Source organism: Mus musculus, chromosome 17 (assembly GCF_000001635.26).
Source record: "Mus musculus strain C57BL/6J chromosome 17, GRCm38.p6 C57BL/6J".
NCBI classification, from domain to species: domain Eukaryota; kingdom Metazoa; phylum Chordata; class Mammalia; order Rodentia; family Muridae; genus Mus; species Mus musculus.
This window is the reverse complement of record NC_000083.6, coordinates 85,999,492-86,024,517: the sequence shown is the minus strand read 5'-3', so window position 1 is coordinate 86,024,517 and position 25,026 is coordinate 85,999,492. Positions and strand designations below refer to the sequence as shown.

At 40.9% G+C, this 25,026-nt stretch overlaps 1 protein-coding gene across 4 annotated transcripts in view; it reads left to right on the top strand.

Moving 5' to 3' along the window:
* Nucleotides 1–25,026, top strand: part of Srbd1 (S1 RNA binding domain 1) — a 160,552-nt gene that overhangs the window by 120,699 nt on the left and 14,827 nt on the right. For 3 of the 4 annotated variants that reach the window (XM_011246728.1, NM_030133.3, XM_011246731.3), the window contains 3 exons: nt 20,565–20,671; nt 22,911–23,087; nt 24,045–24,197. The exons of the other annotated variant lie outside the window; for it this stretch is intronic. In XM_011246728.1, coding sequence (XP_011245030.1) covers nt 20,565–20,671; nt 22,911–23,087; nt 24,045–24,197 — 437 coding nt within the window. The remainder of the gene's footprint in view (nt 1–20,564; nt 20,672–22,910; nt 23,088–24,044; nt 24,198–25,026) is intronic. 4 annotated transcript variants of the gene reach the window in all.

Sequence of the window (25,026 nt, the reverse complement as noted above, 5' to 3'; positions counted from 1 at the left end):
GAGACTAATGGATAAAAAGAGAATTCCTTGCTGGAGAGGATATGGGTAGAATATTTCAAGTGGCAGATCTGCATCAATAATGTTAATGTTTATGGAGTGTTGAAAACCGTGGCAGTCTTATGCCAGAATCATGTTCAGCTGCGTACAAGAAGTTTTGACCACAGAAGCTAAGACATTTATTACTACAAATGTTTGTCAAGTTCTTTGCAACTATTTGGAAGACAGTTGTCATTCTTCAGAGCCTGAACCATTAATGACAGCGATAAATTGTTACCAGCAATAAAAGTGTTGTCCGTTGTGCCCAAGATGACTTTTCTCTGCCTCAAATTCTTAAAATGGAGTCAATTAATTTAGTTGTGTGGTTTTACTTTTTTTTTCTTTGTCCTCTGGGAATATTTTCTTTTAATTTATTATGGTATGTGTGTGTGTGTGCGCGCACGTGTGTACATATGTACATGTGTGTGGACACAGACACACACTCGGAGGTCAACGCACAATTGCAGAAGTTGATCTTCTCTTTCCACTTTGTGGGTCTCAGGGACACAAACCCAGTGGGTTTGTGACATGTGCCTCTGCAAGCCATCTTCCCAGCACCCTAGCAATATTTTTAAGAACATTTGCATCATTCTTTCTATTGACTTCTGGCCTTGCTTCCTATGTCAGAAGTTTGTGTTCCCTGCACAGTGAGCAGCCACAGAGCAAGAACCTTGCCTTGTTTTTCACTGGCCCCAAGAACTGCTTCTGGTTTGGGAGACTGGGAAGTATGTTCAGAGGAAATTTGAGAAAACATAAAGGAAATTACCCTGAATATGATGTCAGGTAGCATGTTGATATTGTTATTTTTAGCTAAGAGGATAAAGAGCTTTTCAAAATTATCATATTTTTTATCCTCATATTGGCATTGCCTTTGATATTTTTTCTTGAAAACTAGTAGCAAACAGAAAACTAATTAAAAACTAAGCCATCATAAAGTGTCTCTGAGAACTGAAAAGAAGAAGGGAAAGGAAGGGAAAGAGAGAACAAAGAAAGCCATGATTAAAGAACTGAGCACCTCCTCACGGCATTGCAACTAAACCGGTGTCCACATTGTGTGAGCAAGCATCTCTTTCCAAGGCTGTGGGAAGGGGCTGCCTGAGCAGTAATAGCATTGTGACTTCACTGGGAAACTTCACATTACATACAAAGCAGTTGCTTTAGTAAAATGGCACATTTCTTAAATGTACTACAACAAAGCCACTTAACCCACTACAGTGAAGGGTAAAGAAGAAAAGTTAGTTCTTGGGAAGTACTTAAGGGGAACGAGATAGGAGTGTTCTCTCCACGGTACAACTGATGACCTTGCCAGGAAATTACATTTCACTTAATATTTCTACTAGCCTTCATTTAATTTTTCTAACTTTAAGAGGGTGGGAACTGTTCAGAGGCTAAGGCTAGAAGCTCACAAACTAGAGGCCAGCCTGGGCTACAGACTGGAAAAGAAGGAGAAGATTGGGCTGTGGCTCCATGACAGTGCTAAAGGCGGAACAAGCTAGCGTGGCTCTGCATCCCAACTGCTTCAGTTAAGATGGTGACTCCACTTCTGTAAAGTTGTAGATGTTAAGATGCTAGTATTGAGAAAGACATCTAAGGCCTGGTTAGCCTATCCTCTTTATCTAAAGAAATTGAAGTCTCAACAGCTAGTTAGTGTTTCAGTTATTGGCAGAACACTGTTCTCTTCCCCTCTGTCCTCTGAATCTGCTGTATGGCAGCAGTTTCTAGATGTTTTATTTCATGGCCTAGTAGCATTTTCTAAAAGTCTATTGTGGTCACTAGTTTCCAGGGTATTTGTCAGTGATTGCCGACTCCTTGTATTGACTCCCTGGTCTCATCTTTTCCCCCATTGTAACAGTCTTTCTGCCCACGGCTTGATAGGGGAAGTGGTGCTGTGTCTCTGACACCCCATTATTCAAGGTAATCTCAACTTAATTAACAACTGCTTTCATCTGTCCTTGTGGCCCACACTGGGAAGGAAACTCCCATGCCATGTGCAGCCATATGCAGTGGCCTGGATGGGGAGGTCTGGAGCCTCTGGTGGTAGCAGTAGCCTCTGAGGAGTTTGGCACTTATGTGAGCGACCTTGCAAGGAACCTTTGACCTGACCGTACCTCCAGCCTGTCTCTTCACAGAAAGCTCATAGGAGACCCTCCTGAGAGGCTCTGCCAAGCTGTTCAGAAACTGAGGATGTAAGTGCTTGTTGCCCGTGGCCAGGCTTTAGGGTAATTTGTTACACAGCAGTAGATAACTAAGGCAGTTGGATAGTGAAGATCTGATGCATTTCTAAAGTTTTCCCTTGTTGGAGCTGAGAAAAAGAAAAAGGACTGTCTTAGCATCAAAATAGCAGGGATGTCATAATTACATAGTAAATGACAGTTACTTAAAGGAAAATTATCTTGTTGAGAAACTTGTCACACTGCTCCTTCTTGTGTTTTGCTATGGAGCACCGACAACTTTATCATTACCTGGCATTCACTTCCTGCTGAGTTTCAGTTGATGACTTTCAACTTTGCCCTGTTTTATACTCAGTTATATTCTAGATAAAAGAAAAAAAATGTTGTTTTTTGAATTGTGCCTCAAGAAACACTAAACCTAGGAAACCAAGTAGTATGGCATAATTTCTTCTTTGTGGCAGAAGATACAGTCCATATTTGGATTTTGTTTTGCCTTCTTTTTGAAAGAGTCTCACTGTGTGGCCCTGACTGTCCTAAAACTTGATTTATAGACCATGCTGACTCTTAAACTCACAGAGATCTGCCTGTTTCTATCGTCTAAGTGCTGGGATTAAAGACATGCGCCAACATGATCCCTTTCTAGGTTTTAAAATGTAGTTGTTTAAAAATAAATTTGGGAATCTCATCAAGACATGTAACTACTCAGAAGGAAAAAACACCAACAAACAAAAAACAGTTGGTGAGATACGTTTCTCCTTTCTCCCTGGGTCTGCTGTGGGCATCCGCACATGTTCACGTTCATGTACAGTTGTGTGCAGTAACCTACCAGTGTAATGGAAATGTCCCAAAGTAGTCATTTCCATGGATGAGGAAGTACATCTGTCACTCATAGCTGAGTTGCTTAGATGGCTAATCATAATTATTTTCTGTGTGTCAGATAAAATAGTACAGTTGGTCCTTCTTAGTGACAGAAGGATAGAAAAATTAGGGGGAAAGAAACAGGAGGAAGGAAATTACAGTTTTATGGTAGTTCAAACTTGCACCCTGTCACGGCAAGTCACCATGCCGTTTTCTGAGAAATCAATTATCTTCCTTTTTCTCCTAAAATTGCACACAGCTACCACTTAGGTAAGATTTGTAATACAGGAATTTAAAGGTTTATCTGTTCTCTTAGAACAGTTTTAGTCATAGCAAGTCTTACAAATGAGTGGGAACCATATTATAAACAAGAAAAGGTATGCTTATTATTTTTAAAAATGTGCCCTTAAAAATCAAGAGATAGGTAAAGTCGGTGGGTTTTTAACTTACGCAAAAAAGCTGGGGTTTCTAACTCTTTTATAGGAAGATCATATTTAAATGCTAGGGCTCCAGAGACAGAGCCATTGTGTTCTGCTGCATTGCCTATAGGAACTTAGGCTGTTGCTTCAGTTTCTTCTTCTATAACATGGAAAAATAATGTTTCTTATACCAAGGCAGTGTGGGGATGGGTTCAGACAATATTCCAAGATTGTATGCTTCCCCTAGCACCCAACATTATTTTTTCTAGATTATTACTTTGAAATGGATAAGATGTAGGTGAAGTCTGGCAGCCTGTATGGGTTCCCTGTAGCATTTTTTGCATTCTGCTCCTTGTGTGAATAACTAGTAAGCAAATTGATGGGTCCTATGGCAATCCAGCCCTGTCACAACCACATAGAGCACCTGCTGGTACAGCTTAAGCGCCTGCTCTGCTGGATGCCACTGGAGATTGTTCTTCACAAATAGTAGAACATTACCTCCTGTCTCCCACAGATGGAATTTTCAGCATCATTTGTATATAGCAACTGTAGAAAACGTGGCAGTAAGGTTTTGGTGACTTTCTTGCTTAAAGAATGTACATTTCCACGTTGTCCCTTGGTTCTTATGGACCCTTATCCTGTTCTCCTGCACCTTCCCCCAAGACTTTCCTGCTTAGTCTGTTCATCCCATCTGAAGAGTAGGAGGTCCATCCCTTCAGTTCTATAGATCTCTGGAACCCTAACCTCCACACCTGCTACCTATGGTCTACAAGTTAGAAATCTAATAGGCATCCCAGACTTACGGGTAAAAAAGAAGGCTCAGCCTCCTTCTCCCCTCTCCAGCTGAACACATTCACTCAGTTTGTAAAGCTGCAAACCTCATTGAAGCGTCTCTGTCTTAAAACCCTGAGACTAGCTCTTCCTGGAGGCCACCCACAACTCCTTGCCACCTGGGTGACTACATCCATATTAGATAATTGTCTTTACCCCATAATGTAACTTCCTCTTGGGAATGACAGCCATATGCTACTCTGCAAACCACAGGTCTCTTTCACAATCAAGAGGGCAGGATTACAGGCTGTATCACTCAAAGTCACCTTAGGAGTTTCAGTTTCCTTAGTGGTGGCCTGAGACTACTTGGGGCTTGTTGGTTGGTTTTCCTTTTTGCAGAGCTGAGATTGAATTCAGGTACATGAAAGCAAGGTGAGCTCTTTCTCCAAGTGGCAGCCACAGTCTGTGTGGCTTTTAGACTGGATGAAGCTCACTACTGCTTCCCAGTGGAATGGACTGTGGTCATCTTTTTTGGATTTTCCATTCAGAACAGCACACATTCGGACAGTACTGTTTTTGTGATGCATACAGTAGTGCCTCCATTATTAGAGTGTCTCTGTGGTTCCCTTTGCCTTTTGTTTCTTCTCAGTGTCAAGAAAACAAATAAAACTCAAAGTAAACTAGAAGCAAAGTGTAAAGTGCTATAAACTTTTCTCTTAGCACTGCTTTCATTGTGTCTCATAAGTTTGGGTATAATGTGTCAACATTTTCATTAAATTCCAGGAAGTCTTTAATTTCTTTCTTCATTTCTTCCCTCACCAAGTTATCATTGAGTAAAGAGTTCTTCAGTTTCCACGTGTTTGTGGGCTTTCTGTAGTTTTTGCTGTTATTGAAGACCAGCCTTAGGCCATGATGATCTGATAGGATGCATGGTATTATTTCAGTCTTCTTGAATCTGTTGAGGATTGTTTTGTGACCAATTATACAGTCAGTTTTGGAGAAGGTACCATGAGGTGCTGAGAAGAAGGTGTGTTCTTTTGTTTTAGGGTGAAATGTTCTGGAGATATCTGTTAAATCCATTTGATTCATAAACTCTCTTAGTTTCACTGTGTCTCTGTTTAGTTTGTTTCAATGACCTGTCCATTGGTGAGAGTGGGGTGTTGAAATCTCCAACTGCTATTGTGAGGGGTTCAATATGTGTTTTGAGTTTTAATAAAGTTTCTTTTATGAATTTGGATGCTCTTGCATTTGGGGCATAAATGTTAAGAATTGAGACTTTCTCTTGGTGGAGTTTCCCTTTGATGAATATGAAGTGCCCTTCTTCATCACGCTTGATAACTTTTGGTTGAAAGTCTATTTTATTGGACATTAGGATAGCAACTCCTGCTTGTTTCTTGGGACCATTTGCTTGGAAGACCTTTTTCCATCCTTTTACACTGAGATAATGTCTGTCTTTGTTGTTGAGGTGTGTTTCTTATATGCTGCAAAAGGCTGAATCTTGTTTGTGTATCTAGCCTGTTAGCTTATGTCTTTTTATAGGTGAGTCTATTACTATTGAGAGATATTAAAGAGAGGTGACTGTTGGTTCCTGGTATGTTTGTTTTTGTAGGTAGCTTTATGTGCTTGTGGCTCTCTACTTTTGACTTTGCTGTGAGATGCAGAATATCTTGTCCTTTCTTTGGTGCAGGTATCTTCCTTGTGTTGAGTTTTCCTTCCAGGATCCTGTAGGCTGGGTTGGTAGATAGATACTATTTGAATTTGGTTTTGTCCTAGAATATTCTGGTTTCTCCATCTATGTTCATTGAGAGTTTTGCTGGGTATAGTAACCTGGGCTGGAATTTGTGTTATCTCTCTTTTTTTAAAAAATATTTTTATTAGGTATTTTCCTCATTTACATTTCCAATGCTATCCCAAAAGTCCCCCATACCCTCCCCCCCACTCCCCTACCAACCCACTCCCACTTTTTGGCCCTGGCATTCCCTTGTACTGGGGCATATAAAGTTTGCAAGTCCAATGGGCCTCTCTTTCCAATGATGGCTGACTAGGCCATCTTTTGATACATATGCACCTAGAGTCAAGAGCTCTGGGGTACTGGTTAGTTCATAATGTTGTTCCACCTATAGGGTTGCAGATCCCTTTAGCTCCTTGGGTACTTTCTCTAGCTCCTCCATTGGGGGCCCTGTGATCCATCCAGTAGCTGACTGTGAGCATCCACTTCTGTGTTTGCTAGGCCCCGGCATAGTCTCACAAGAGAGAGCTATATCTGGGTCCTTTCAGCAAAATCTTGCAAGTGTATGCAATGGTGTCAGCGTTTGGAAGCTGATTATGGGATGGATCCCCAGATATGGCAGTCTCTAGATGGTCCATCCTTTCGTCACAGCTCCAAACTTTGTCTCTGTAACTCCTTCCATGGGTGTTTTGTTCCCAATTCTAAGAAGGGGCAAAGTGTCCACACTTTGGTCTTCGTTCTTCTTGAGTTTCATGTGTTTAGCAAATTGTATCTTATATCTTGGGTATTCTAATTTTCTGGGCTAATATCCACTTATCAGTGAGTACATATTGTGTGAGTTCCTTTGTGATTGGGTTACCTCACTCAGGATGATGCCCTCCAGGTCCATCCATTTGCCTAGGAATTTCATAAATTCATTCTTTTTAATAGCTGAGTAGTACTCCATTGTGTAAATGTCCCACATTTTCTGTATCCATTCCTCTGTTGAGGGGCATCTGGGTTCTTTCCAGCTTCTGGCTATTATAAATAAGGCTGCTATGAACATAGTGGAGCATGTGTCCTTCTTACCAGTAATTTGTGTTCTCTTAGAGTCTGCATGACCTCTGACCAGGCCCTTCTGGCTTTAATAGTCTCTGTTGAGAAATCTGGTATAATTCTGATAGGTCTACTTTTTTATGTTCCCTTGCAGCTTTTAATATTCTTTTTCTTTTCTTTTCTTTTCTTTTCTTTTCTTTTTCCCTCTGTGCATTTAGTGTTTTGATGATTATGTGACAAGAAGATTTTCTTTTCTGGTCCCATTTACTTGGTGTTCTATAGGCTTCTTGTACCTTTATGGCCATCTCTTTCTTTGGGTTGGGGAAGTTTTCTTCTATGATTTTGTTGAAGACATTTTCAGGTCCTTTGAGCTGAGAATCTTCATTCTCCTCTATTCTGATTATCCTTAGATTTGTTCTTTTCATTGTGTCCTGAATTTCCTGGATGCTTTGGTTTAGGACTTTTTTATGTTTTGAATTTTCTTTGACAGTTGTGTCAATCTCTTCTACCGTATCTTCTACACCAGAGATTCTCTCTTCTGTCTCATGTATTCTGTTGGTAATACTTACATCTGTGATTTCTGACCTCTTTCCTAGGTTTCTATTTCCAGGTTTGCCTCCATTTGTGTTTTCTTTATTGTTTCTACTTCCACTTTTTGGTCTTGGATTGCTTTATTCAATTCCTTCACCTGTTTACCTGTGTTTTCCTGTATTTCTTTCAGTGAATTATTGATATCCTTAAAGGACTCTATTATCTTCATGAGATAGTATTTTAGGACATTTTCCTGATTTTCAGGTGTGTTGCGGTGGTGGGAGAACTGGGTGGGTTCTGATGATGCCCACATATTTTCGCTTCTGTTGCTTATGCTCTCTTGTGCCTGCCTTTCACCATCTGGATACCCCTGGTGTTTGTTGTGACTGTATGGAGTCTGCCTCTTTGTCTCTGGGTTACAGGTCTCCTGGTAGGCTTGTGGCCCTGACTGTATCAGACCACCTATGGGGCATTCCAACTGGGGGCTCTTCACAAGGGCAGAGAAGATGCTGATCTTTGTCCTGGCTGCAGTGGATCTCCTGGGAGGCCTTCAGACTGTTGGGTCTTCAGTGAAGCAGTCAAGCTGTTGTCCAACTGCGCTGTAGAGCAGAGGATCCTCAACTGCTCTGAGTGCAGTGTGTCCAACTGCTCTGAGTGCAGTGTGTCCAACTGCTCTGAATGCAGTGTGTCCAACTGCTCTGAGTGCAGTGGGGTCCTCAAATTCTCAACTGCTCTGAATGCAGTGGGTCCTCTAGGTTGTATTGGGATATGGAGTCTACACAGGAGCAGACCAACTAGGAGGTCTGCCCCAGCAATAAGGACCCGGCAGAAGTGGTAATATTTCTTTGTACTTTGGTTCAAGATCCTCCAGTTCCTTTTGTGTCTTGAGTTGTATGAAATTAGTGGAGTTCACAATGCCAGGTGCTAGGTATTACTGAGTTTTTAGAAAAGAGGCACGAGTATTTGCAGTGCAGAGCATCAGAGATTGTTCTCGCTCAGGTCGGAATTAGCAGGAACTCTTTAACCTGGAACTGTACCCAGAAACCATTCTTCTGCAGACTTGCTATACAAGGGCCTGGGGTCAGTCTTAATACACTATGTTAGAGCAGCTTAGATTTTAGTGTAAAACTTCTGAGTTTGCTGCTAACTGTACCTGCTAGAAGGGTTTTCTCTCTAATATGCATTTGGGGCCGTGTCTCCTCATATCAGCAGGGTGTTCATGCACCAGCACCTCTTCTTACTTGAGGGCAACTCTTTTTTTTCTTAATTTAATCCTCAGCTTTTGCAGGAAGAATCAAAAGGCTGAGCTGCAAGAACTTTGGCCCTGATTAACCCTCTTTTCTCTAGTGTATTGAGTACCTGCCATATCCTGGCAGTCAGGCATTAGGAAGCAGAGATGCTGAGAATAGTCCAAGTGGCACATAAGTCCAGAAAAACATCCTCCGCGTATCTAGTATTCAGTGAAGGGCACATGAAGATGGCAGGATTCAGCACTCAGTGTGTGCCAGACACACGAGGAAATGAAATGAAGTTTCTTACTTTTTACATTCATTACACAGATGAAAGCAGGAAATGAGAGGGCAGCATTTCAGAGCCCATTGTTCACTCCTAGCAATGCAGGAAGCTAGGGCTGCAGAATTCCTGAAGCCCACATGAAGCTCCTGGGCTCTTTGCTGCCATGATGGCTTGAAAAGCAGGATACACAAGTCAAACCTTGTTGCCTGTTGTTCTGCTGTGACTCTGTGGACGTGTGCTGCTGTGGATCCAGTGCTAGCAATGGCAGCCTTCGCTTTTACTGGGGAAAGTAAGCTGTCTCTAATAATAATGTGCAGAAGCCAGTTGGTAGCCAGAGATTTATGTAGCCACGTGTGTATGGGATGTGCATTTGGGGAGAAAATACACATCTTTAGAACTTAGAGGTATCATCAGAGAACCTTGTTTCTTTTTTAAAAACAACAAAAACCTTGCATTGGTTCTTTGCTCTTCATCTCTGCTACCTTAGGAGACAGTTATGACGAGGAGTGTCTGTGCCCTTGGACTTCCTCTCCCCGTCCCGTGGTCTCAGATCAGATTTTCTACATTCTTCATTTCTAGTTTATTAGAAGGGAATTTTCTCTGTTGTAGCTAAATCTTTTTTGCTCTTTTTTTTTTTCCCTGAAGTCTGCTTTTATGATTGGGTCATAAATCACTAAAACTAAAGATTTATAGTAGAAATGTCAACTCCTTTGTATTATATAAGGTCAAACTATGCCACTAATTAGTGTGCATTTGTCCATGCTTATGTCATGAGCCAAGAGTATGTTTTAGCTGTGTGGCCACACATGAGGCGTGGCCCAGCTCGGATGTGTTAATGTTCTTTTTGCTATGATTGAGTGGATCTTGGTTTAGAGAAGTCTGTGGGCAAGGCAGGCATTTAGGAGTTATGGGCCTTTACTGAGCCAAAACTGCCCATCTTCTCTCCACTATATCATCCTGTATCCACTAGGGGACATAAGAGTACCTGCTGTGGGACAGAGTGAAAGTCAGTTCAGATGTGAACACTGAACAGTTACGTCAATATGAAAGACTCAGTTCTCATTTCATGATTCACAAGGAAGCTATACATTCTGTTTAAGTCTCTGTTATCACGAGGGATTTATAAGGCAAGATCAGCATCTTAAAGGAATGGGACCAAACAAGCAGCTTCTAGCAGGTTTTGCTATTGACCTGTGCTCCTTTCTTCGGAGTCTGGGAAGGTGGGATGAGAATGCTTCTATCTTTCAAGATAATAAGTTTAAAAGCAAGGCTACTAAGTGTCCGGAGAGGTCCTCTACTGTCAGTCCAATGGACAAACTCCAGAGTACTGTATTTTACACCCAGTCACCTGCCTCAGAGCCATGAAGCCCACGATCGAGAGCATAGTTGAGTATCAGTGTTCCCATCTAAACCGTGAGCTGAGGGAATCAGATATCTTAGCTAATGGTTTGGAAGCTTAGACTGGAGTTTTATTTTATATGTTCTGTGTGTGCTGTGCGAAGGAGAATGGAAGCTAGAGGTCAACAGCAGGCATCGTACTTATTGGGACAGGATCTCATTGTAGCAGCGCTCATCAGTCTGGCTAGGCTAGCTGGCCAATGACATCTGGGGATCTGCCTGCACTGGCCGGTGTTGGGATCAGAATTCAGGTCTCCCTGCTTGCCCAGCAGGCAGTTAATTACTGACCCATCTCCTCAGCTCTTTTCAGCTAACCTAAAATTATAATCTATGTGTCAAAAATACAAAGACTTTAAGTGGTAAAAGACAAATTTGCTTTGATTGAAGTGTTTATGTCATTGGACTATAGCTGGCACATTTATGGCGCTGCCCTGAGGTCTCCAGCTGTACTCCTCACCTCCTGCCCTCCCTCTGCCTGCTGCTCCTCTGGTCGTCCTTTGCTGCCTTTATTTGGACAGAAAAGTCAAAAAGTTTCTGGCTTTCAACTTTCATTTGTATTGGTTTTCACCTGCACTCCTCTGCATTTTTTTCTGAGTTGTTAGGCTAGGGATTGTAATATATATTCTTACCTTTTCACTAATATGCAGTGGTCAGGTTACCCCAGTCCCTGTGTATGTGTCACATATATAATATATATCTCCAAATACCATGTTATCATTTTTTGCTTTAAGTGCTCCTTTATCTTTAAGTTAAATTAGAATACGTACAAACTCATAATTATATACATGTCCACTCATTTCTCATCTGTTGTCAATTTTCTTTAGTCAGAAATTCCATTTAGCATTATTTTTGTAGGACAGGTCTGCTGCCACTCAGTTCTCATCTATCTGAAAGTGCCTTTATTTTTTTTTCCTTTATCTTTGAGAGAGAGATTTGAAGTTGACAAGGTTTTGTGTTTCTTTTTCCTTACACTGAACATTGAAGATGTCCTTGTCCTGTTTGTTTCTGATAGCCAATACTCATGCTGCCCTTGGCCCTTCGATTATGGTGCCCCCTTTCTCACTGCCCTGCTCTCACATTTCCCCTTTGCTCAGCTCTTCAGCACCTCACAGCATTCCTATGTATAGTTTTCTAGTCTTTCTGGAGTTCAGCGTGCTGCTTGAATTTTTACAATGTTTTTCAAAAGAACTGGAAGGTTTCCCTGTCCATAGCTCACATTTTTACTTTATCTACTCTCTGCTCTAAGGTCTTGCACATTTACCCTGTTTGGTTTCTGCCCTGCAGTCACTTCTGTCACTGAGGCTCTGCTGTCCCCACTCTGTCCCTCCTTTTCATCTTATCTCTCATGTTGGATGATGTCCATGAGTCTCTTTGTGTTCTCTGATACATTTCTCCTGCAATCCACCATTAAACTTAATAACTTTGGTCCATTAATTTTATTTTACTTCAGATACATTTTTATAACCATATGGTTGATATAGCCTCTAATTCTCTTCTTTTTCTGTTTGCTTGTTTGTTTACTTACTTGTTTGTTTATCATATTTGCCTCTTAGTAGCTTAAAGCTTTCTTAAAAGTCCTCACCTGTTCTCTCTGCCATCCTACATAATGTTCTGTTGGACAACTGTTGACCTCTGTTATAGACCACATTGGCTCTTTTTTTTTTTTTTAATACCGACCCATTTTATTTTACATGGGACATAATGCAGATTTTGTTTCTTCCTCAGAGTACTCAATTTATTTTGTCAATAAGGTAATTTACCAACAGATCAGATTGAATATGATAGGGATTTTGAGAGGTTTTAAATTTGCAGCAAAACTAAGCAGAAACTAGAAAGCTCTCATGTATTTTCTTCCTGCACAGAAGAGCAGGATCTCAAACTGCTAGCATCCTGCATCATAGTAGTATAGTTATTGCAGTCGATGAACCCATTATCACCAAAGTGCAGACCTGAGAGTTTTTCTTCTGTAGATTTTGACATTGGTGTAATGGCATATATCTAGGCTTCTAGATCTTGTGGAATAGTTTCAGCATCCTGAGAAGTTATCTGAGTCATGCCTGTTCATTCTACCTTCACCTCAGTCAGCCATAAGCGTTCTTCATTTTTTTATATGGGGCAGCCTTTCCCAGAACACAGTAGGAAGCCTTTGAGATTCACACCTTGTACTTCACAGTGTACGTTGCTCATGCTTTTCCATGATCTGCCAGGGCTCTTCTTGTCTGGGTATATTGCCATTTACAATTCTGTCTACTAAAGGCATCTTGGTGCTCCTGAGTTTGGGTAATTATGATGAAAGTGAAAGTTTCTGTGTTGACATAAGTTTTCAGTTCATTTGGATAAGGACCAAGGAAGACCTTTGTGTTTAGACCTGGTTAATGCTTTAGTATGGATCCCCCAAATGACAGAGTCTAAAGCACCCTGCACATGCTTCTTTGCCATCTGTGTATCTTTTGCCTGTTTAAAGTAATTATTCCTGAATCTTAAGGGTTTCTTAGGCTTTTTTGTTATTAGGTTCTAACTAATCCATTTTCTCACAGTGTGACCTGTCTTTTCATTTCCTGATGGTGTCCTTTTCAGAACAGAAGATTTGAAAGGTATTGAAATCAGCTGATCAGTTTATTCCCTTAGTAAGCCAGGCCACTTAGCTCTCTCCCCAGTGACTGGTGAAGAGTTGGTGGTTCCAGATTTCACATTTAGGTCCATACTCACTTTGAATTGGTTCTGTGTTTACATTCATTGTTTGTTTGTTTTCTTTTTCATTAATTAATTGTGTATTTATTTTATATCCTGATCAAAGCTCCCCTCCCTCCTCTTCTTCCAGTCCCACCCTTACAAATCTGTACTCCCATTACCCCTTTCCCACCTCCTTAGAGAAGGGGTAGACCCTCCCTTGGGTACCACCCCACCCTGGGACATCTAGCCTCAGCAGGACTAAGATAGATAGATAGATTCATTGTTAACATTTTTCTGTGTCTAGCTGCTTTAGCAACACTTTGTTGAAAAGATGCTTTTTGCTTTACTGCATTGCCTTTATTTCTTTGTTAAAGATCAGTTGATTACATTTATGGGAGACTGTCGCTGGGCTTGTCTGTTCCCTTACTCTGTTGTTTGCTTGCTTGTTTCCCCCCAGTGTCTCACTGCTTACTGAGGTTTTATAGCAAATGGGGTCTTGACAGTTCACACAATTGCTTGTGTCCATCAGTATTCCATTGGCCATTCTGAGTTTTTCCTTCTCTGTATAAATTTTAGTATCCCAAAAATAATGTGCTACAATTTGACTAGTATTGGTTTGAATTTATAGATCAAGATGAGAAGAACTGACATCTTTTCAATATTGGGTTGTTCTATCCATGAATGTGGAATAACTTCAACTCATTGAATTCTTCTGTATATTTTGCCAAAGTTTTGTGCTTCTCTCTCTCTCTCTCTCTCTCTCTCTCTCTCTCTCTCTCTCTCTCTCTCTCTCTCTCACACACACACACACAGGGAAGGAGAAAAGATGGGAGAGGGAGAGAGACTATTTATATTTCCAACTTAAATTCTTTATTTCTGGACTGCTAAAGTAAATAATAATGTCTTTTTAATTCCAAGTTTCATTCATTCATTGGTTATAGAAGTGTGATTGAAGTTTATATTAATATGTCTATCTGTACCTTGCTTCTTTCCTGTGATTTCAACAAGGACAATTTATTGTTTTCCTTTTCAATATATACACTATCTTTTTTCCCTGTCTTCCTGGGTCTTAGAGGATGATGTTGAGAAAGGACATCCTGGATTTATTGTCATGTTAGTAATAAACCTAGTTGCTTAACCTAATGATGTTAGGTGTAGGAATTTTTTAATAAATGTTTTCAATAAAGTTGAGTCAGTCAGCTTGTTCAGTGTTCCCTTTCTACAATAATGCTGATTTTACCATGAATAAGTGTTCAGTTTTCAAATGTTCTATGCATTCATTTATAGAATTTTGTGGTTTTGCTTGTTGAAATGGTAGGTAGAATCCATTGATTGATTGTTGAGTGTGGAGCTAAGGTTATCTATCTCAAATAAATCATAGTTGGTTTTGGCATAAATTTTGAGTTTAATTTGTTCATGTTAAGGATTTTTGCATCTCTGTTCATAAGAGGTATGGGTTTAATGTTTGTTAGAAGTAACTATCCTGTGGATCCATGTGAGAAAAGATTGTTTTTAAAGTTAGGGACATTAACTCTTACTCTAGGGCTAGGATAGCCTACTCTGTCTTTTCTGGGATCTCAACAAAACATCTGGGGCAGGGGAGGGAGATGGGTCCACACACGCACACACATACACACACACACACACACACCCATGATTGGTAAGGATACAGCATCTTGTGTTTCCAGGCTCTGTGGCCCCCACGTCCCAGGTAGCTGTTTCTTCTGTGTTCTTATAGACTCTTGTCCTAGAGGTCTGGTGTTGTGTTCATCCTGAGTCCCACTATCTCTTAAACAAACTTCTGGAGCTTTGTTCTTCAAATAGTGTGTTCTTAAAACTCCAGATATGTCAGTACTCTTAGACTACAGGGATGCCGGTTAAGCTCAGTAAGACTGCTGTGCTGCCCCAAATCTAGAAACTGTCCTCACACAGCAAGTCGAAGCTTTACCCTATGTGGAGTTTCCTCCTCAGGCTCCTCATCTCCGATAATAGTTCTTCATTGCCTGCTTTCTAGTACCAGTTGTCAAATATTAAGGTGTAGATATGACAAGATTCCTTGAAGCCAGACACAGAAAAGTTGCTGGAGATTTGTGAGCTGTGCAGAGATTCCCAAAGGTACATTGTATCCTGGAAACAGGAGTCTGGTCATGCAGAGTGAAGGAATCTCACCGAACATCTGTGGATACTCACTTGATGCCCTGAAAGGTTAGGCGTTTAAAATTAATCAATTTGTCTTGTGCAGAACAAATAAGTTGTAGTCCCAAGGATTTTTCTGTCAAATTGGCTTGAATAATTGATTCCCACTAAATAGTAAAAACTCATGCAAACTGGATGCTTACTGCCATGTTAGCAGTCACCAGCATCCCACCATCTGCTTCACTGGGGGGATTTACAGAGACTTCTTCCTGTGTTGTTTTCCTCTCCTAACCTCTGGCCATATTTCAGTCTGTTTCCAGATCTGAAAATCCCTCTGGTGCTGAAAGACTAGTGCCCTTTGCTGTCTTAATCCCAGGGCCCCATGAGCACAGTGAGCTGTTCTCTGCACGGTTTGCTCATTTAAAGCCTAGAACTCCTCTGTGCCATTTAGTATGTATGTTTAAGGAATGTGCGTAGGAAGAACTCTTGGATTTTTGCAAAATCGTTTGTCTTGTTGCATGTGAGAATTATCTGTGCCCGGGCAGAGCTAGAGCCAGGCTTTCTGTCCTGTCTTTCCTGGGACTTCATAAGGACCTTTGTGTGCTGTTGTTTTCTCAAGTGCTTCCCCGGCTCCTGTCACTTCCTTCACCCATGGGTCATTCCCACACTCCCCAGAGGACTCACACTGCCCCGTGTCAATCACAGCAAAGGACATGCAAGGTGAGGAAAGCAGAGGAAACCGGCCTGGCTGACAGTTGGATGGGCGTTCCTGTAAAGTGCCGTGTCTCACTGCTTTGTTTTGCATGGCGGCTTCTGGTTGTATTTTATGTTTGGTTCGTCTTTAAGGGCCAGGAAAGGACCTGAGCGATGATTAAATAAATAAATAAATAAATACTCCAAAAGAATGCCGGTCTGAGAGCCACACTTGAAGTTTAGTGTGGGATATGTAAAGTGAAGTGCTGTAAAGTGAAGGGCTTTTGAAAAAATAATTGTGAGATGATTTTGGTGCTTCAGGACAGAATAACACAAGCACTTTGATGAGCAGTCTCCTGAAGTTTGTGGTAAATAATAAAAATGTGGATTCTGACCTCAAAAAAGCTGACTGGCATAAATGACTATAATTCTCTTTTTAAAATCTCATAAATTTTATGTAAAAGTATAATGGCCCTTGAATTTGAAGAAGTCTGTTTATACAATTCACATACCCCCCCCTCCAAATGCAGAGTTGGGTAACTCCTTTTTAAAAATAGAATGGTCCACATTTTCTGGCACAGGTCCTTGGGGATTATTAGTAGTCAGCGCTAGGCCAGTAGTCACTTCTTGGGCCAGTGACTTCAGGTATTGCCATGTGTCATGTCTCGGCTTTCAGCAAGTCTCAGAGAAGCTCTGAGACATTGCAGGTGCATCACTTCTAGCCTTGTCAGCACCCGGCTCCATGTGCAGTGTCTGGTAGAGAGTAGGGGTGGACACCTTTGCTTCCACCAGTGACATGGGCACAGTATGGGACTTTTAGTCTCTTCCCCAGATAGACAAGAGACCATTTACTCCTTCCTGAGCAGAAAGGTAGAGGAAGTCATTAGCAAAGGCCATGATGATAGTGGACAGCAGTGCTCACGTGACTTATTAAGGAAGGGCTTCTGAGGGAACACAAGCTCAGGGATGCTATGGACATTTTTAAACACAGTATTCTAGTAAAATAGCTCGTCTACTCTGGTTTTCATTTGACTGGTTGGCTGATTTTTAGTTTCATAATACATCATTGTGTGGCTGTTTTACCATGTGCTTGTCTGAGCCCCCTCTGAATGGACATGGGAACAACATACTCAGCCTTACATTTGTGTTGCTGTTTCCTTGGAATATTCTTATTGTGAAGATATTATGAGAAATAGATGCATGCTGTAGACTGTTGTGAGAATTCAATTAGATGATGTTATAAAGACTTAAATAATGCCTGACTGGGAAAAAAAGTTACAAAAAAAGTATTTGTTGGTATGCTTCTTCTTTTCATCACCTCTGTCTTCTTTGTTAGACTTTGAGCCCCTAGATAAGGCATTTGGTTGGAAAACCTTAGTGGTCTCAGCTCAAAAGTTGTTAGAACCATAAGGAAAACTATTATTATTTGTTAAGCAGTGAGGAAACCTCATTACCAGAAGCTCAAAGGAGGGGAGAACACAGTAAAGTAGCTCACATCATAGCAATCAGCAATCAGGAAGCAACAAGAGATGGGAAGGCGGTGTCTAGAGCCGGTTCACCCTGGAGCTCCCATCTCTCCTTGTATACATACACCATCCTCAGTGAGTCAACTGCTCTTATGGTCCTGCTGTCACATGGTGCAAAGCTCCTTGTGGTCTCTATTGAGCAATAGTGGCATCTCATTATAAATCCCTGACAGATTTACCCTCATGTTTCATTTAGCATCATTAAATAAATGTTTGGCTGAAACTATTGCTTTGACCCATAGGAAGAGGTGTCACCTTACCCATAACACACATATTTAAGCATGTGTATATGTCATTCTTTACAATAGAATCTATTTTTTTTTAATTGTCCTGAAAACAGTCTACTAGCCTTTACCACCTGTTGTGGTTTGTATATAAAGTACATAGCAAAAGGCACCTGTGCCGAAGGCTTTGTCCTCCATCAGGGGAAGTTCTGTAAATGAGGACATAGGACCTAGTGAGCTGCAGTAGGTTGTGAACACAGGCATGTGTCTTGTCCTGGGTGCCTTCCCATCTCTCGTTGCTTCCTGATTGCTGATTGCTATGATGTGAGCTACTTTACTGTGTTCTCCCCAGCACACTGAAAATCATGAACTGAAACAAATCCTCCTTTAAGCTATTTAACACCATGGTGATGGAAAAGTGACTAGCACACCAATGGAAGATTAAGCATGGTTTTATGTATGTTTAGAAACCAAACACACAAATATTAGAATAGATTTAATGTAGGTAGCTGTCAGTGAACTGTTTCCAGTCCCCAGGATGAGAGGACAATGCTGTCAGACCGTGTGACATGTTCATGCTTCTTCCTTTGCTTCTCATAGTTTTAGATTGGTGGCTTTAGTTTTTAAAATGTGTTAATCGTGCATCAGTGTTTTGCCTGTATGTATGTCTGTATGAGGGTGTCAGATCCTCTGGAACTGGAATTATAGACAATTGTGAGCTGCCATCTGGGTGATGTGAATTGGACCTGAGTCCTTTGGAAGAGCAGACAGGACTCTTAACCACTAAGCCATCTCCCCAGTACTGCTTATTGTATTTTTAATTGAGTCAAGGCCAAAAATACCACTCACACTTATTGGATCTGATATAATAACATTAACAATAATTTATGTACATAAGAGTCATTACTGTATCCCATTCTTGGTAGAAACATATAGAATAGTTGGATTTGGGATCGGTAGAAACCATCTTGGAAGCTGCCTAGCAAAAGTATGTAAAGATGAGGCAACTATGTTTAATTTATGATCCCAAGTTGAATTCTGAATTGGTAAGGCAATTCTGTACAAAATAATTAGGATACTTCAGAAAACTTCAGTATGGCCTATGTATTCGATAATTTTGTTTGTATCAATAAAGTTCTTGCTTTTAATAGTTGTATTATGCGTGTATGTGGCACTGTTCTTACTATTTGGAAAACACATTGAAGTGTCTGATGGAAGACTATAAAGAAGTTCTTTTTCCTTCTATGAGCGTTTCCTTGTGAGGTGAACATTCACTCATCCCAGATGGGGTGCCAGTAACAGATTGAAGTAATGATTCCATCTCACTTGGGTACAGTGAACCATTGAATTTGCTCAATCAGGCTCATTTACAGGAACTTAACTTGCTGCCCAAAGATCTGCATTCTGAAAGCTTCCACCTAAATGTAAGTGACAGCTTCTTTATGGCTGCATCCATGGAACTACCACTAAACTCCCACATATATGTTCCACCGGAGACCACTGGGAGCTGGAGGGGAGCCCAGGAAGGAGTGGCTAAAATGCTAATGGCATTCTTCTCTGAAGATACTGTTCTACAATAATTCTTTTTTCTGAATTTGAAATTAAAAGTTTAGAAATTTCAAGGATTATTTTCAATTTTAAAATATGTATATCTAGTTCTTGAGTTCATTCATACTGTTTGTCAACATATAACATATACATATATCTTATAACGTATGTATTCATAAGTATAAGATATATATTGTTTTTTAAAAGGTTAGAAAACACCTTAATTTTATTTTATTCCTATATCAGTACCACAGTTATGGGGAAATATACCTCATGTATTGAAAAGGACAGAGCTATAACAGATAAAGACTCAGAAATGTACATCTCATTGACACTACATTACATTAATCAATAGCTATACCTTTTGCAAAGTGGCTATCATTGCTGAGAACAAGAAGGGTTCCTGGTTGAGCTGCTGTACCTTTTCCTGTTGGATTTGGATTGTCAGTGTTGTGTTGTGCCTGTGTTCACAGGGGGCTGTTTTCCTGTTATGTCTCTGTCTGCCTTTCATGTTACGTTAATACTGGCCTTCCAGGAGAAAGTGAGAAGCAATCTCTCCTGTAATTGGAAATTTTGAGACGGACTGACAGTAATTATTCTTGGAAATGTTTAGTCATGTTCACCAATGAAGCATCTGGACCCAAGGTCTTTCTAATTATAAGATCTAGAGTTTGAATCTTTTGATAGAACTGTTTTCTGTTTCTTCTTGGATCAGTCAGTTCCTAGGGATTTTGTTAATTTTTTTATTCCTTTGTAGTTTAACTTATATTGACTAACAGTACACATTGTTTATTGTATAAGTATCTGATTAAGTTTTATGCAGTTATATTTAAACCACACAGAATAAACCCTCCATAAAAACTGCCTTGTTTTGTGCATCTTATCAAAAATGCACTGTGGGTGATGGGGCTCTGAGTCCTCTCGGGCCACGTCTTTACCATTATTTGGTGTTTGCTATCAGGTTGGAATATTCCAAGTGTTTTTATTGGCTTTTCAATTTTGAAGATTTAAAGCTGTCATGTATAAGAACATCATTACTAAAAATACACCTTCAGTCTATTATGGGTTTTTTCCCATTTCCTTTTGTGTGTGGTATGTGAATGTGTATACATGCTTTAGAATATATGGAAGCAGATTCCTTCATTTCAGCTCAGTTATATCTGTTAACAGTGTGCTTAAGAGGAGTAAAGGAATTTCCCATGGTGCATATTAGTCAGCTACCAGTAAATATGAGCAGGAATAAACAGTCTACAAATGGCATCTCCTTTATTTTAATTGCTACTGCATCTTTGTCTTTTCAGCATGATGTATCCCAGACATTACTCAAGGCAACACTGGACAGTGTTGTAGAAGAATGTGTCAGCTTTGTGGGAGTGGATATTAACATTTGTTCTGAGGTTTTGTTAAGGTGAGACAAGAGTTTAACTTGCTAGCTAAGAGAAGGGGACATGTGTATAACATTGTCAAGTATAGACAGTCTATAGGCTTATGTTCTCTGTAGAATGACCAGAGAAGAAGGTGTCATTTAAGGAAAGAATGGGAAGAGTTCAACTGTTATTTTCAGTGATGCACACACAAATGAAGGCCTCATGGTAACCATTGATTGCACCAGTGCTGCTGACAGAATTTAAATAAGGCCAGCATGGGATAGTGCTGTTGTCCCAAGCTGGAGAGTAGATATTCTTCACTAGCCCAGTCTCTTGCACACATTTCTCAAAGCTGATGGTAACCCAAAGTAGGGAGGGTTCAAGATCTGTCATTGGCCAGGCGTGGTGGTGCACGCCTTTAATCCCAGCACTTGAGAGGCAGAGGCAGGTGTATTTCTGAGTTCGAGACCAGCCTGGTCTACAGAGTGAGTTCCAGGACAACCAGGACTATACAGAGAAACACTGTCTCAAAACACAAAAAACAAAACAAAAAAAAAGATCTGTCATTGGGTTTTCCATGATCCACAAGTCACCTGTGATCTACATGTCAACACAGACTGGCTGTTCTCCTGCTGATTATAGAAGAGCTCTTCTCTTCTCTTCTCTTCTCTTCTCTTCTCTTTTCATTTCTCTCCTTTTCTTTTCTTTGTTTTGATTCACCTTGTGCTCTGGATATACAGGTCTGCTGGTGTGTCATATTAAGTTTCCGGATCTAGACCCTTCTCACCAAAACTGTGAGAGTGGAAAAATACCCTCTGTATTCTAAGATAGCACTTTCCTACCAAGCCATGAAAGCCATAATTCCATGCTTGAAACTACACAGTGGAATTAGAGTTCTCTGCACTAATAATCTTTTCATTGAAAGCAAGCAAACTCCTTATTGATGCAGTTTTCATGCCTTTGTGCCAACCTTGCCATTTATACAGAAGTCTGAAGTGGAAACTTAAGGGTTCTTTAGAAAGTTGTGTTGGATGGTGTTGTCCTGAAGTGGGCACAGGTGAAAGGCTAAGGCAGACTCGTAAAGGAGTGTTTAGCTGAAGCAGGCACAGGAGAAAGAATGTTCTGCTAAAGCAAGCACATGAAAGAACACATGCTGAAGGATTCTTCACTAAGGTCATACATGTATTGGTCCATCTTACATTGTGTAGTATGTGTAGTTGAGCTCCATTTGTTGGGACTCTATAGAGAGAAACACACACACACACACACACACACACACACACACACACACACACAAACTTCCAGTGGTGTGCTGCAGTTTCTTGCCGCTTCCAGTTTCCAAGGAATTGGGTTGATTGGCAGAGTTATGTCAGCTGAGAGAAACACACATGCTGAGGACACATAATGTTTGGAGGGAGTTTGTCCTGACTCAGTGGACATTGGCTGAAGCTGAGGTTGGCTTGCTTATAGAGCTAGCTATGCAACAGTTGTGGGTCTTGCATCTTCACTGATCTTCGCTTTGCTGAGAGAGGCACGACTGAGAACTTATCCTGCTGACTCATGTCAAGACCGAGGCCTGGCTGTCTCTGCTAGGCAGTGCTACCACAGCTGATTCGTGTTTGCTATCCAGATTCTACAGAACTGGACTGCTGGTATATCCGTGAAGTGTTTGGGAGTGGATTGAGCTGCCGCTGCTAACCACTGAACTCAACTGCCAATTTCCAGACAGCACAGACTAGAGTTGTTGCTCCAAAGAACCTTTCTAAGCAGGCCCACTTTCACTGTATCCATTCTTTCCTGCTACCTCTGTTAGGTGGTAGGCTGAGTTAAAGCATTAAAGAACCATCATTAAACGTAGCATTAGGAAAAAAAAATAAACTTACAGAAGTCCCTTTCTATACTTCAGCTTTGTCTATCAGTGGACCCAGCAGACAGTTCTGATAACTGTGCGATACTACACAAAGCCCTTTTCTGCGACAGAGATGGGTGCAGCCTTCCCTGAGTGGGGGGTGCAAAGCTTATGAGCTGTGTGGGGAGCAGATAGAATTCTGTCGCTGCATCAGTTCCTCCAGTATCACAAGCAGCAGCTGGCGCATCAGTGCTTTTCATTGTGCCTCCTTCCTGTCCTTTCTCTTTTTAATATTAATTTGGACATGTTTTAAAGTGCAGTTGCAGGTGATTTTAAGATCCAAGTGATTTGTGCCATTATCTTTTTAGGTGCAAGCTTTTGTTTCTTTCTACTTTTATTTCTATTATTTTAATTTACCATTTATTTCCTAGGCATATTGCAGGACTCAATGCCAATAGAGCCAAAAATATTATTGAGTGGCGAGAGAAAAATGGCCCTTTCATTAACCGAGAACAGTTGAAGAAGGTGAAAGGGCTTGGTCCAAAATCCTTCCAGCAGTGTGCTGGCTTCGTCAGGATCAACCAGGATTACATCCGGACATTCTGCAGGTGACTGTAAAAGCTACACCTCTGGTGGTACTGCCAGCTTTCTCCCCTGCTGTTGTTATCCCTCCTGCCGAAAGCTCTAGATGCCATCATTCATTCCTTCACCCCATGGGGGTTGTGTAATATTGAAATAATTATAAAAATCCCAGTGTCGGCGTGTGCCACACTGCCCTTCCCAATTTTCTGTGTTCCCAAATGAAAGACACACACACACACAGTCTTTATATTTTGATGTGTCTAATACAGCTCATTTCCTGGCTACTGCCTAACCTCCATGCAGTTAATCCACCTCCCACCAAAGTCCCGAGTTATTACTTACTAAATCACTCTACCTTGGCTGCCCTGGACCCAGTTGTGCGCCTTCATGAGCTGCACTCTCCTGACTCCTTCATATGATGGCTGTCCTTTCTGTCCTGCACCTTCTCAGGCGAGGCATCACTCCTTCTCCTCCTCCTCCTCCTCCTCCTCCTCCTCCTCCTCCTCCTCTGGTCATGTCGAATGAATCTCCTTCTCCTCCCTTTTCTCTGTTCCTTGACTCAGAATCATGAAAGTCCCACCTCTGTCTGCCCTGCCCAGCCATTGGCTGTTGGCATCTTTATTTACCCATCAGAACCAACTGGGGGCAGGGTTCCTTTGTCATATGTGAGGACTTGCAGACTCTCATGCAAACAATTTTGGGGGACTCATATTAACATAAGAATACAAGCAACATTAGGCCAAACCCTCTACAGGGTTAAGCATGTCTGCACCAGGCTAGGAGTATAGCAGTCAGTCATCGAGATTCACAGTGTAATGCTTGCATAGGACAATAAGCCAACAAGTAAAGAGGTTTCAAGCAGTAAATACTTGCTGTCAAAATTAAGAGCCTGTGTAATATTTTAATTACAGATGGGCTATAATTTCATGTTTTCATTAACTTATTGTCTTTGAATGTGTTTTATCATGGTTTTACTGCATTAGTCAACACACTGACTCTTCAGGCCAGAGCCAGGAAACTGCCATGGTCACAAATGAGAAGCTGGGCAAAAAGAAGAACAAAGCAGATGCCACCCTCATACCAAACCCACTGGACCAGACTTGCATCCATCCGGAATCCTATGACATAGCAGTCAGGTGAGCCAGAGGCCAGGTCCAGAATGCTCCATGTGCCCAGTGAGTTCAGTACAGCACATGTCCTTTATATGGGTATAACAAGGCTGTGCTTAACATGACAGTAGTTTTTAGAAATTCCACATTGCTGAGTGAGGAGGGAAACCACAATTCCTAGAGCTGTGTCAAGCCAGTAAGACCTGGTTCTAGGAGAGAAATGTGTGGAGTGGAAATTTTGTGGCACTCTGTCTGTCTTGGAAATTAGCATAACTCAGTTGAATAGCAACTGGTATAACTTGGGCTCTCTGAAAGACAAACTCCTTTTTGAAAGTATAAACAGCCAACATGCCAAGAAATTCTGAGAATTTCTATAACCTGTTGGGTTATAGAGTCTAATGTTCTTTTAGTGAGAACACATTAACAGAGAATGATACCGAGATAATTTTCAGTAAAAGAGAAGTTTAATGAAAGGTATTCAAAGAAAAAACTTTTAAAAATACTTATTATTTTTATTTGGTTATGTGTACATGTGGGGAGTGGGGCAAAGGTCGATACTAGACTAATTAATGTAGATCAACAAGAGACAGACAGGGTAACCCCTTGTTGGGATTTTCCTAATGAGTCCTCTTGTAGACACCAATATCAAATTATTAATATCAGGCATCTCAGGTCAGCAGTGGAGAAACTAATCTACAAAACAATTAACCAACTCCACTCTGAAGATAGACATTAATAACCCAGATATCAAACTCAGAGTAGATTCAGTAGATAAACAAACAAACCAAGAAGGAACAAGAATATTATTTTGCCAAACTTCTATAGATGATCAGAGGCCCAAAGAAAAAGTATTTAT